Source organism: Cervus elaphus, chromosome 15 (genome assembly GCF_910594005.1).
Source record: "Cervus elaphus chromosome 15, mCerEla1.1, whole genome shotgun sequence".
Taxonomy (NCBI): Eukaryota; Metazoa; Chordata; class Mammalia; order Artiodactyla; family Cervidae; genus Cervus; species Cervus elaphus.
In genome coordinates, this window is record NC_057829.1 from 87,852,209 (window position 1) to 87,864,781 (window position 12,573).

The following is a 12,573-nucleotide window of genomic DNA, read 5'->3' on the forward strand; positions in this document are numbered from 1 at the left end:
TGGAAAAGCATCCAGGAGATTAGATTGGAGATTGTAGGGATGGTGTGGCCAGCACTAGCTGCGTGATGAACAGCACATTTTTATTACTGCGATGACTTCTCCAGCCATCTCATATCTGCTGGGTCACTTCTCTAGCTCAACGCTCAGGGAATGCAAATTAATTTTAATACTTGTTCCAGCCAAAAACCATCAGTGAAAGCAGATCGGCTGGAGAAGGAATTCTGCAGTGCCTTCCGGAGAATTCCGCCCCTCTACTGGTCCGTGATCTGAATGGCTGTGCTTGGCTCACCTTGGAAAGTGTGGATAATGCAGTTCAGATTAAGTTGCTTGGCTTTGCTACACGCAGCAGAGCGTGTCAGGGTGACTTGGTGTAGTGTGTGCCCACTGGCACTTAGAATCCAGGGAGGTTTTGCTGGCTTACTCACAGGACGATAATCCAAAGTGGAAAGGTAAGGAGGTAGGGCATGTAAGAGATACACAAGAGATGGGAGTGTTCCAGTGAAAAAGGTAGGGAGGTGGAGACTGGATGGATAGTCGGGGAGGGCTTCCTGGAAGAAAGGCCTTCCCGAAACCATCTTCCTAATGGATTTCCTACCCATTCACGGGTTAGGAGACCATCAGAAAGAGCCACGAGGACCACTCCAATTGTCAGGAGAAAGAAACTGAGATGCAGGCAGGCCGACCTGGGCTGTTTCGGCATGCCTGGTTTTCTGACCATCTGTAGCACTGAATACAGGAGTGACAATGATTCATGTGAGTGAAGGGCTCGACTTCTCAGCCAAAGTCACCACACGGGACTGGAATCAGATGCAAGAGCCTTGGAGGTGAGAGACTGAGGCTGAGGCTGGGCTTGAGCTGGGCTAGGGAGGTTAGGCAGGGCGCTGCAGGGCAGAGAAGAGGGACAGACAAAACTCTATCAGGCAGTTTGGGGGTGCCGATGGCGCAAGCTCCCAGGGGTGAGGAAGGACAGCCTGTGACCAACTGGGAAAAGGAGACAGGGGTGCCAGTCAGGCTGGGAGGGGTCTGGGATGCAGGGTGGGGGTGGGACCCAGGGATGCTTAAAAGCTGGAGATGGGGCGGGCTCGGTTGGGGGAGCCACAGCTAGGGCTGGACAAAGCCACAGACGGGTCCCTGGGAAACACTGACCAAGCCCCTCTACCTGTGGGTGACGCTGCTGTTCAGTTGCTGAGTTGTGTCCAACTCTGCAACCTGCAGGACATCAGGCTCCTCTGTCCTTCACTATCTCCTGGAGTTGGCTCAAATTCATGTCCATTGAGTCGGTGATGCCATCCAACCACTTCATCCTCTTTCGCCCTCTTCTCCCTTGGCTTTCAGTCTTGCCCAGCATCAGGGTCTTTTGCAATGAGTCAGCCCTTCGCATCCCGTCAAAGCATCAGAGCCGTGCCACCTGCTAAGTGCAGGGGCTAAACCGCCCACCACCTGTGGGCGCTGCACTGGTGATTCCCATGTGCTTTCAGCCCGTCCCGCCCCTGATGTGTCCTGCAGCAAGGACTGGCTCTGGAACACTGATCCCTAGGTTACAGTCGCCCCTCGAACAGGACCAGCCTGCACCCCTGGGACCTGGGTAGCTGAGCAAAGGGGAAGCCCTGCCTAGAGCCCCAGGTAACTCTGGGGACAGGGGGCAGGCAAAGTTCCAACTGGGGAAGGAGACAGAGGCCCACCAGTTAAAGGGTTGGCATCTCGGGGGTTGAGAGCTAAGGCCAGCCTCCCAGCCTCCTCCCCAGCCTCCTTGAGGCTCATCTCCTTTCTGTGACTTGGCAGTCACCGCGTTCCACTAATTCCATCACCCAAGAACCTCTGCATCTGTCACCCTTCTGCATTCACTGCCCTGCCCTAGCCTGCCTTCATCATGTCCAGCCTGGAGCTACGTAGCCTCAGCTTTGATCACAGAATAAGGAGAACGCTGGAAGAAGCAGATACAATGCCTGGTGGCCCCCTTGGACTGCTCTCTGGTGCCTCGGTCTCTCCCTTTTCTCCCCATCCCCATCTACAGTCCAGCCACAGCCGACCTGAGCACTCGGCGACCCCTCCCCATGCAGCTTCCACATCCTCCCCCAGCACGCCCCGCCCTCCCCACCCTGCACCACGACCCGGCTGCAGGGTCTCTTCTCAGTACCAGGCCTCCTCCATCAGGACCATATCCCATGGCGGGAGCAAGGCCAGCCTGTGGGTTGTCATGGCAACCCCCTTCCACAGCACTTAGCAAATCCCAAGATCACTGCCTTTTGTACCTGGGTGCTTTCCCCCCAGAGGTGAGGAGGTCCACGGGACCAGGGACTGTGCCCAGCACACAGAGTCCTTAAGAAAGGTTTTTGAGAGATGGAGGAAGATACTTCTTGCGCCACTGCTAGAGCCAAGCCCAGGGGGCCCGGGAGGCTCCCAGACAAGGCGAGAAAGAGGCCACGTATTTGTGAGCTTTGGGAACGCAAGCCATAGGTGATAAGTGAGTCAAAACAGACTGGGGTTGCCAGCGGGACCTTTATAATGCTACTTCCTGGAATTTCTTGGGTCCCAGTTGGTTGTGAAAATCCCCCATCTCCACGCGGGAGCCTAGTGAACACTCACATACGTGTGCACACACACACGTGTGCCCACACACGTGTCACTGCCCCTGTCCCTTAGAGACTGCCCGGGATTCATTGGCCAACAGGAAGCAGAGCTGGCCCGCCGGCCCTCGCTGTAACTGCCCTTGACGTCCGGCGCACGCTTTGCCCCAGCCCTTGCTCAAGGGGGCGTCTGTCAGCTGCTGAGGGCCCCACCTGAACCCCTCAGGTCTGTGCCAGGAGGGCCCTGATCAGAGGCAGCAAACCCAGCTCGGAAAGCAATCCAAGTCTCCCTTCTAACAGACGCCTTGACACTGTAGCGGGAGCGCGTTCACGCATATGATTTATTAACTAATTTAGCATGTAAGAAAAGCATCTGCATCTCGCTTTTATCCTCTTGCCAGCAGACAGGCTGAAGACGAGATGCGGCCTGTAGACGTGCTTAATGGGGCCTTAAGCGCTCCTGCGCTTGTCCAGCGCTCACACGAGGCTCTGGTTTCAGAACTTGTCTGAGTGGGCCGGCCTAACACAAACAAACACGAGGGTAAACCTCTCATCAGCCATAAATACCAGGGGGATCAGAAGAGCGGCTGTAAAATCGTGTGCCGGAGCCCTCCCAGAGCACTCTAGTCATCAGGACTGTCTTGGAACTGGGGAAATAAAAAGGTGCCTCGGTTATTTAAAACTATTGGCTGGGTCTCATCATCTTTTATTATTATACACAATTTTAAGATTTTTCAGTCCAAGGAATGTGAACATGTGAGGGTGATATCTGTTTGGGGGCAAAACATCACCGTTGGAGGAGAGGAGATAAAACTATCTCCCTCAAAAAAAAAAAAAAAAAAAAAACTATCTCCCTCACCAAAGGTGTGCTTCCTCCCCTGTCCCTGTGACTTGATTTAGAAATCAGATCCATGCAGGTGTGTGCAAGTTAAAATGAGGTCAGGCTGAGTGGATGGAGGTGGGCCCTGATCCGACGACCGGGGTCCTTGTGAGAGATGGAATTTGGACACAGACACAAGGTGGGTGGAGGCAGGGAACAGAATGAAACAACTGTAAACCAAGAAAGGCCAGAAGTTGCCAGAAGCTCCCAGAGCCGGAAGAGAGGCAGGGCACGGATCCTCTCTGCGCCTCCAGGAGAAATCGTTCCAGGGGACACCTGGATTTTGGACTTCTGGCCTCGAGACTGTGAGAGGATCAATTTCTGTTCCTTGAGCCACACAGCCTCAGGCCATTTCTTACAGCAGCCCTAGGAAATGAATACACAGGACAAGGAAGCCTCCCTCTGACATTTGAGATGGCGATATTCCAGGCCACTGGGGCCCTGGTGTGGCACGGCTGGAGGGCAGCTGGCCCAGGGGACAAGGATGGATGGTCTCACGCCTAACGAGTTCCCAAACGTTCATGAGTCTCCATTTTTTCTTACACAAAGTGATGGGAGCGGACTGAAAAGGAAGCCTGTTAGACCTCACTTTTTGTGGTCACATATGTGGAGCTCTGATGTGACACTTTCATACTTGTTGAGAACACATTCGCTTATCTAACCACCTTCATTGAGCAGGGTCGTCATCGAGCAGGATCTTCAAAACTGTTGAGGCCAAGTGGCCCTCACACCACAGGTACCATGGGCATCCTGGCAGCCCTCCCCAGGACAAGCCTGGACCCGGAAGGCCCTGGGGGGACCCCCAGCCGTGGCTGACACTTGGTCCCTCTTGCCAACTTGATACGTCTGCACCCCAACCCAGATGGCTCTCTGTTGAGCCAGAAACTAAGGAGCCTGCAGAGAATACATCCACATAGCCAATATCTGCCAATCAGCTTCAAACGCCAACTTGAGACACATTTTCAGGCAGGGAAAGTCTTTGCACATACATTTCGCTGATTTCCTTTCCTTAGCATTCTGGGAAGGGTCACCAGGGCCGAGCAGCAGGTGTCCCGCCAGATCCTTCACTGCGGGAAGGATGCGTTCAAGTTTCCCTTTGCTGAGGTCTTGGATGACTCCCCCAGAAGAGCTCTGGGGGTGGGGGGCGGGCGGAGGGGGACTCAGCCTGCCTGTGGTTAACAGGAATCCTATTCCAATGCCTCCTGTCCCCCAGCCGCTCTGTAAGATCCTGGTAATATTTGCTAAGCTGCATTTTATTGACTACGGTTATTTCCCCAGAGGACTTTTATTCAGAATCAGACCAATGATTTCACCTCCTGGGGCCCAGAACATTTTGCTAGGAAGATCTTGTTCCTCTATCCAAAGAAATAAAACAGAGGTTTCCCCAGGCCTCCAGATTTTAAGATTTGGGTTGGCAGGCCATCAGAATATGTTCCCATGTCCCCATCCTTGCCCTTGTCTCTTCTTGTTATTCTTTCTGGTTTAATAGTCTGTTTATAAGCTCCACGAACAAAAGGACGGAGGCCAGCATTGCTCACCAAGCTCTCCCCGGCTCCCCGCGTGGGGTCTGGCCCAGAGAAGGTTCCCGATAACGCCTTCTCCAGGGAATCCCGGAGCACCGCCCTCGTGGGGTCCATGTGACACCCGCCTCCCAGGGCTCCCAAAGCTGTCCAGCCCGACGCAGAGCTCACAGCAGGAAAGGGGTTTTGAGATGACGAATGTTGATGCAGACAAACTGGAGTCCACCTCTCGCCCTAAGACCGGTTTTGCAATCTATGAAGGGCAAAGCGGGGCTCTTGGAGTATCTGTTATGGAGCCAAGAATCTGAACCGGCTACCCTGGCTGCCATAGCGCTTCTTTCCCAGCTGAAATGGGGAATGTTGTCCCCAGCTATTTCTGCTGAATTCAGGGCCCGCGGATTGCCTCTCAAGATGGGCGGGCTCCCAGGGCAGGCTGTGTGACCCTGAGGTTTGGGCATGTGGGTGAACACCAGTCCTGCACGTGTCAGGGGCACCATTGGGAACATTGATTCGGACTAGGGTCCCAGCCCTGGGGGTCCGCGTCTCGCCGAGCCCTGGGGGCCTGTGTTTTGCCAGCCCTCCCGAGCCAGCTGCAGCTTACCGCTGAGAGGGTGGGGGACGGTGAACTGCTTCTTGTTGGTGCGGACAGGAAGGGGACTCTGCTTCGGAGCCAGGCTCTCCTTCCGCTGGGCTTTTCTCTGCTGGACCATGTACTCCAGCTTCTTCAGACGTTCTTGTGAGCGAGAAATAAACTGAGGCTTGCGGACTTCCAGGGCCTCCTAGAGGAGCCAAGAAAACATTTTACGAAGTTATGCCTACTTATGTATTCATGTATTTATTTTTTATTTCTTGGCCACACTGCAAGGTAGGCAGAATCTTTGTTCCCCAGCCAGGGATCGAACCCACACCTCCTGTATCAGAACCATAGAGTCCTAACCACTGGGGAACTCCCAAAACCTTTTAAGAGAAGTGTCATGAAAAAGCAAGGCATCCATCTGACTTGATCAAGAGGCTGATCAAAAGTACAGTGCAACAGCACACCCTAATTTTCTTCCAACCCCTCACAGACAGATGGCCACAGACCTGTTGATGACACAGGTCTCAGTTAGCACTGAGGGCCTCACTGTAGCATGACTGAGTTACCAGCATCAAAGGCACACCTCCGCCTATTTCTCCTTCCACCTGGCAATTCATTCATCTCCAACAGATCAAAATCTGAATGCCCCGAAATGCTATATTCCAAGGTGACATAGTGGGAAAGGAATGTAAGCCTTAGGAGTCACCTGCTCCTGCTGGAGGCTGGATGCCTTCTAGAAGCTCAGAACCAGATCATTCTCCCAGCATGACTCCTGTATCTTTTCAGGAGAAGCAGTAATTGTAGCGAACGGAAACAGCTTCTCCCCCCAGGAAGACAGAGCTGGCAGGAGAGCTTTTTCTTTGCAAAACGGTTCTGCAGACTCCATAGAGGAGGTCAGAATCCCCATGCTTTCTCTTCAGCCTCATCTCTCTCTGTGTCCCCGACTTCATGCGAGAACAAAGCTCCCCACACAGGTTTACTGGAGAAGAGTAACCACCACTGATACGTCCTGCTCTGTGCTAGACACTGACCTCAGTGTTTTGTGGGCATCTGTCATCTAAGAATCCCTGCGCGATTCTGGAAGGCAGACTCATTTCTCCCCCAGAGCCATGAGCCCCCGGATGGCACAGGCTGTGTCTCCCCCACTTTGAACCCTGCACGGTCACCGCCCCAGCTCTGCACATGGAGGGAGCTCAGCATGGCCCAGAGCTGCGGCCGCAGCAGAAATACCCTCAGCCCCATTCCTCTCCCAGCCCTCGAGGGGCTCACAGTTTCCAGGCAGAGGGCGGCGTGGGCTCCGTCTGCGTCATGGATGTGCCCCTAGCTGTTGTGCCAGGAAAGGAGTCTCCTGGTCGCCTGGCCTCCAAAGTGCCAACCCAGGTCCCGGGGCCTGGGGAGATGGCCCCTGGAACCGCCTGTGGGGCCCTGTGTGGCTGCTGTCCCAGCTGTCTGCCCCGAGGCTGGAGGCCTGGGTGGCTTCAGGGCCACCAGCATCTCTCCCGATGGATCCACCCGGGGAGATGGGGGCGGAGCCCACGAACCATCTGCAGGGCGGTTTACAACACCCCAGTCACCCAGGAGGCATGGCTAGCCTTCTCCGGGTTGTTTGTCCTTCTAATCTTTATATCTGTGTATTTTTTGAACTTTAAAAAAAAATGTGTTCACATTACTTCTACAATTGGGAAAAGACACAAAATGAAAGCTGTCATATCCTCGAACTCAAGCCCCTGTGACCTTGGGACTACCTTCATCTTTCAAAGGCTTAACATGCTTGTCTGAAGATGGGGCTGTGGGGACGGACTCCCGCCTCATGGGGGTGAACCTCTCCTTGTCTGGGCCCCAGAAAGTTCTCGACAGATGCCGGCTCTCCTCGCTCAAATCACGGTCACCATTGATGGCATGCGATCCCCAACCTAGCCTGGGTAGATAGCACCATCTCCTTCCTCACACGGGAGGATAGAGTCCCAGGGAGGTTAGGGGACCTGCCCAGAGTCACACAGCCGCCAGGAAGTGGAGTCAGCTCTCCAGCAGCAGAAGTGAGGCCGTGTGTCCATGGGCTCCCCAGGAAGTCTCCCCTCGGCGGGAATCGCGTCGGAATGTACGGTGGGAGTCAAGCCGGACCGTGCCTTACCTGCAAGGTCAGGGAGCTTTCGGGCCCTTGCTGGCTCTCAGAACAGTCTTCTGGCAGGACGTGGGTCGCTGGGTCCTCGGGGGGCGCTGGTTCGGGCGGTGCTGGCTCGGACTCAGGGTTGGTAGGGTGCTCACTCTCCTTGCATTCCTTTATTTTAACAACCAAGTCACAGCACGTGTAATCCCCTGGGAGAGAAGATTTAGAATTCCATTTAGTGGGCACCGAGCGCTTTTCTCTTGGCTTCTCAACACCATTAGACACAGAAGACAATCTGGAAAATGGAAATGCCAGTGGGTTATTAATGGGCCTCGTTAAGCCGACGAGATCACGCCCATCACAGCCCCCGGGTGCCCTGGTCGCAGGGAGGCATGTCTGTGGACAGCCAGACTCGAGACTGGCTATGCCATGCAGGTATTCCCTGGGCAAAAGTGCTTTTGCAGCCAAGGCAAAGAAACTTCCTCTATTTTGCACTTCATATTATGTGCGTCCTGTGCAATTAATACAGTTGGGTTGTTTGGGGACCGTGAATTAATTTATCTTGTGTTTGCTACACTAATGATGTAAGACAGAGGAATGGTGTTCAATTATTTATCCCGCCCCTTAATCTACTGGAGACTAGCGCTGGCTTGGCACTCATAATTGGGACTCTGTCTCAGCACTGGGTTTAGCCCCAACCTGCGGCCGTTCTGACACCCTTTGGTGGAAAAGGTCAGGGCTGGAGCCGATGCCACAGCACTTGGGGCAGAGTCATCTTTGGGGTGCTGAGAGGGGGGGATTTGTATGGACTCACTGACCACTTACTGACCAACTGCTCCGCAGGGAACACAGTGTCTGTCCCAGCTCATTCGTCCCGTCTGAACTCCCCCCTACCCCATCACACGTCCCCCCAACCGCAGCCTCACCAGCCCTCTGTGGTCTGAAACCCAACCGCGTTCTCCTTTCTCCTCGCCCACACGTCCTCCCATCTCCACGAAACCCCTTTGATCCCACCACCCGGTGACCTCCTACCTTCAGGCTGAGCCCAGATTTTTCAGGAAGCCCGCCCCCCTTCCCAGGCACACCCCCATCCTGCCTCCTGTGTATGCCCGCCGTGGAATACGTTGCACACATTAGCAGCATCAGTGGGGCCATCACAGGGTGCTCCAACCCCACAAGCCTGGGACCTTCTGGAGGGCTGGACCACAGCATATTCACCCTGAGCCTCTCCAAGCTGCCAGCCTGGGTGCCCTGGAGCAGCTAGTTCTGCTGGGTGGGGAGAGGTGGTCATTACGAGGCTCATGGACCACAGGATTCAACTCCACGGTCCCACAGGTCCCTTAACTGACCCCCCGGTATAACCTCCGCCATCACACCAAGATCCTCTCTGGTCTGGACCAGCTGTCCTACATTCTCCCAAGGTCCACTAATGCCCCTGCTACCGACAAGCTCTACAAGCACACCGGACTTCTCACAGCTCATTCACGATGCATGTTGCCCGCCAAGTACCAATTTCAATTCTTTGCCAACAACATGCTACTTAGAAGTTCACAAATCATTCTTGTTCTTCCAAACATTTGCTCCTGGTCTTTCTAGATCTTTCCCTATTGCTCCCCATTCCTGCTTCAGGGCTGAATCCTAGCTGAGATATTTGTCCCCAGCCCTCCAGCCAGAGTTAATTCCACTTTCCACTGCACTGCTTCGATACTGTGTGAACCTTTATCCTAGCTCACCCCATACTCAGGGAAGCCAGAGGTCCTCCCATGCTCCCCCACCGTCAGATCCAGAGACCCCAAGAGCAGCGCCAACATGCCCGTCTTCCTCAGTGCTCACAGCACAGCTCCATCCATTACCTCCCCAGTCTCCGCTGGGGCGGCCAGGCTTCCATGGTGACGTGCTCTGTACTCAGGTCTGGCCGGCCTCAGCACCGTCTCCCAGCCCCCCACCTGGACCTCTCCCATCCGTCCTCCACATAGTCCAGGAGACACCCGCCTTCAGGGAACATCTAGTCAGGTCTCCTCCAAGGACTTGGCCCAGCCTCCCATCCAGATCCCTTCGTGGGTTTATAAGGACCTTAGGTTCCTGCGGGCCTCCTCTCCACCCCACTGTGGTCCCCCGGATCCCACATCAGCCCTCCTCTTTCCATCCACTCTTTGCTTTCTGAGTGTCTTTCCCTCTGCCCTTGGGGTCTGATTTTTCTTTCTCAAGAGCACTTCCTTGAGGAAGATGTCTCTGTCCAGCCCCACCTTGCATCACCTGGGGCGTCCTCAGCTTCCTGGCAGGTCACCCCAGGCACGGTTATGAATGCAGTGATTCTGGCATGGGACTGCAAGCACCTGGAGGGCAGGAGGCCCTGAGCCCCGCGCCTGACACACAGTAGGTGTTTAATAAGTGCTTCTCTGATGGTATATAGTAGGCATTCAATACATGCTTCTTTCATTTATTAATGAATAACAAGCTAGAGATTCACTTGTGTTCCCACAAAAATTATTTTCATCAGTTACCATAAATACTTTAACTTTTCCAATCCAAAGCTCTAGAACCTAATAGTTTTCTTTCTGTCCTTAGCTATAGCTCTTTGGGGACATTTTTATAGAGTGATTGGAAATCTAAATTTTCCTCTGATATAACTGGGCACCAGATATCTTTTTCACTGTTTTATTCCTAAATGTTTTTTAATATATCAATAGTTTCTGCAATATTAGTTGAGGTCAGCCCCTTGGCCTTCAGAGAAAGGACGGTCTAGTTTGAATTCAGCCTCTAGAGAGGCTGAGATGGGGGCCTATCTCAAAGGCACTGTGAGGTCAGGGCCCTCATGCCTGTTAAGTGCCTGGTGCACATAGTACAAGCACCCCTCAGTCATTAGCCCAGCTGGTCAGCTACCGAGGACCATGGGCAGCCTGGTGGGCCCGCTGCCTTCGGGGCGGCCACACCATCATCTCAGAGTTTCCCTGACTCCGCCCGAGAGCCTTCTGGGCGCCTGGAGGTGGCCTTCACCCAGCCCCAGGTGATGCTGGCCTTGTGTACCACAGGGCTGAGAATTCTGACCTGGGCAACGCTGCCTTCTCCCTGCCTGCGAGGCAGACTTGCCCACCATTTAGACCTGCTGGCCTTGCTTCCCTCATGGCTCACAGATGCATAAAGGCAGCATCACAAGGGAAGCTGGGGGGAACCAGGGCCCAGGAAGACCCTGCAGTCTTTTCCCGTGAAGATCAAGGAAGAACCGTCTCATCCCTGCCTCCCTCGCTCCTTACCTTCCGGGGCCTGTCTTTCTATCTGAACACCATGTTCCTCCCGCGGAGATGAGCACAGATCTTGGAAGGGGCAAAGGAACCCTGGTAAAGGGACCCTGGGTTTGGGGAGGCGCTGCTGCTGACTCTCTGCGGGTTCAGAGAGGTCACTAGACTGAGAGCTGTTGCTTGGAGAGCTAGAACCATCAGGAAGGGGGTCTCTAGCCAGCTTCCATTCCACTGGGGGAGCAGACACGATCTCACGTGCTCCTTCTTGTTGCTTCTCGCTGCTTCCAGAAAATACGTTTGGTTCTACTAAAAATAAAATGAGAGTTGTACTCAAAACATCTGATGAGCCCACATCTGAAGTAGTGACTTCTGCACTCCAGGCTCTCCCAGAGACAATCAGATGGACTGCAGCGCCGCCTGGGGTGAGCGGGGAGCGGGGAGACGGGGGCGGGGGGGGGGCGGGAGGGAGACGGGAGTCACTGATGCCCGAGGGCACACACTCCCCCAGCAACAACAACACAGGTGGTCACCAGTCCCGGCCAGATGTCCCGGGGTTCACTCGGGAGCTCCTCCACATTCATTGCTATCATGCATAAAGCTCTCAAGCAACCACACTCAGGAGCTCGGAAGCCCTTCTGGACGGTAGATAATTGAGCAGGTGGTTTAGCACGCTCACTCTGGGCCAGATACTTGGGTTCAGTTCCCACCACCACCACTAGTATGCTATCTGGCCTCATCTATAAAATTGAGGTTGACACTATAACAAGGTAAGAATATTAAATATTACGTGCTTAATTTTATTATCATATTGATTTTATTAATATAATGAATTTACCTACTTAAATAATAAGCAATATACTTATATCATCATAATTGATATAATAAATAACATACATATTTATATAAATACTAAATGTTAAAATCTAGGCAATACTATAATAAAATAATGATCCAGGTAAGGTGTTTTGCGCAGTAGCCGATACTACTGAGCATGTAATAAATGTTTGCTATCATTGTTATTCCAGAAACACTGACGCTGCGTGTGTCCTGCGGCAAGCGTGGAGGCAGGAGGTAACTCATCAGGGGCTTGTGCTCACGTCTAATGCAGCAGTGGGTCTAAAACATGTACAGTGTGTGGCTCGTTGCCACAATGTCATATCAAAGGTCTGCAAACCACCTTATCCTTCTTAGTAGGGGCCTGTTAAGTTACAGCACTTTGTACTTTGCAGCCGTGAAAGAGAATGAGGCGCATGCTCTTGTGTAGTCACAGAATCGTCTTTAAATCCATTATCAAGCGAGCAAAGAGTGGCCAGCGCGTCAGTCCCGCCTCCTGAGCCCACGCTTGTTTGCTGAGTGTCTCTGGAAGGACCCAGAAGACCCTATGACCGGGAGAGGGCAACACGGGACCAGGAACTGGGGGTGGGGGAGAGACTTTCTCTCCTACTCTTTGCTCATTTTGTACTCTTTTTGTTTTCTTTCTTATTCTTCTTTTAGAATACTCTATAATTTTTTTTCTTTTTTTAATTTGGCTGCACCACGTAGTATGCGGAATCCTAGTTCCCTGACCCTGGACTGAACCTGCTCCCCTGCAGTGGAAGCACAGTCTTAACCACTGGACCTCCAGGGAAGTCTCTATAAATCTTTTAAAGTTATTCACTTTGAATACGGCAGTGACTCCTCACC

The 12,573-nt window shown here is 53.3% G+C and overlaps 1 protein-coding gene across 2 annotated transcripts in view; it reads right to left on the reverse strand.

Moving 5' to 3' along the window:
* Positions 1 to 12,573, reverse strand: part of C15H10orf90 (chromosome 15 C10orf90 homolog) — a 252,369-nt gene that overhangs the window by 16,418 nt on the left and 223,378 nt on the right. For both annotated transcript variants that reach the window (XM_043926098.1, XM_043926099.1), the window contains 3 exons: positions 10,906 to 11,196; positions 7,676 to 7,860; positions 5,569 to 5,746 (listed from right to left, as the gene is read on the reverse strand). In XM_043926098.1, the coding sequence (XP_043782033.1) occupies positions 5,569 to 5,746; positions 7,676 to 7,860; positions 10,906 to 11,196 (654 nt within the window). The remainder of the gene's footprint in view (positions 1 to 5,568; positions 5,747 to 7,675; positions 7,861 to 10,905; positions 11,197 to 12,573) is intronic.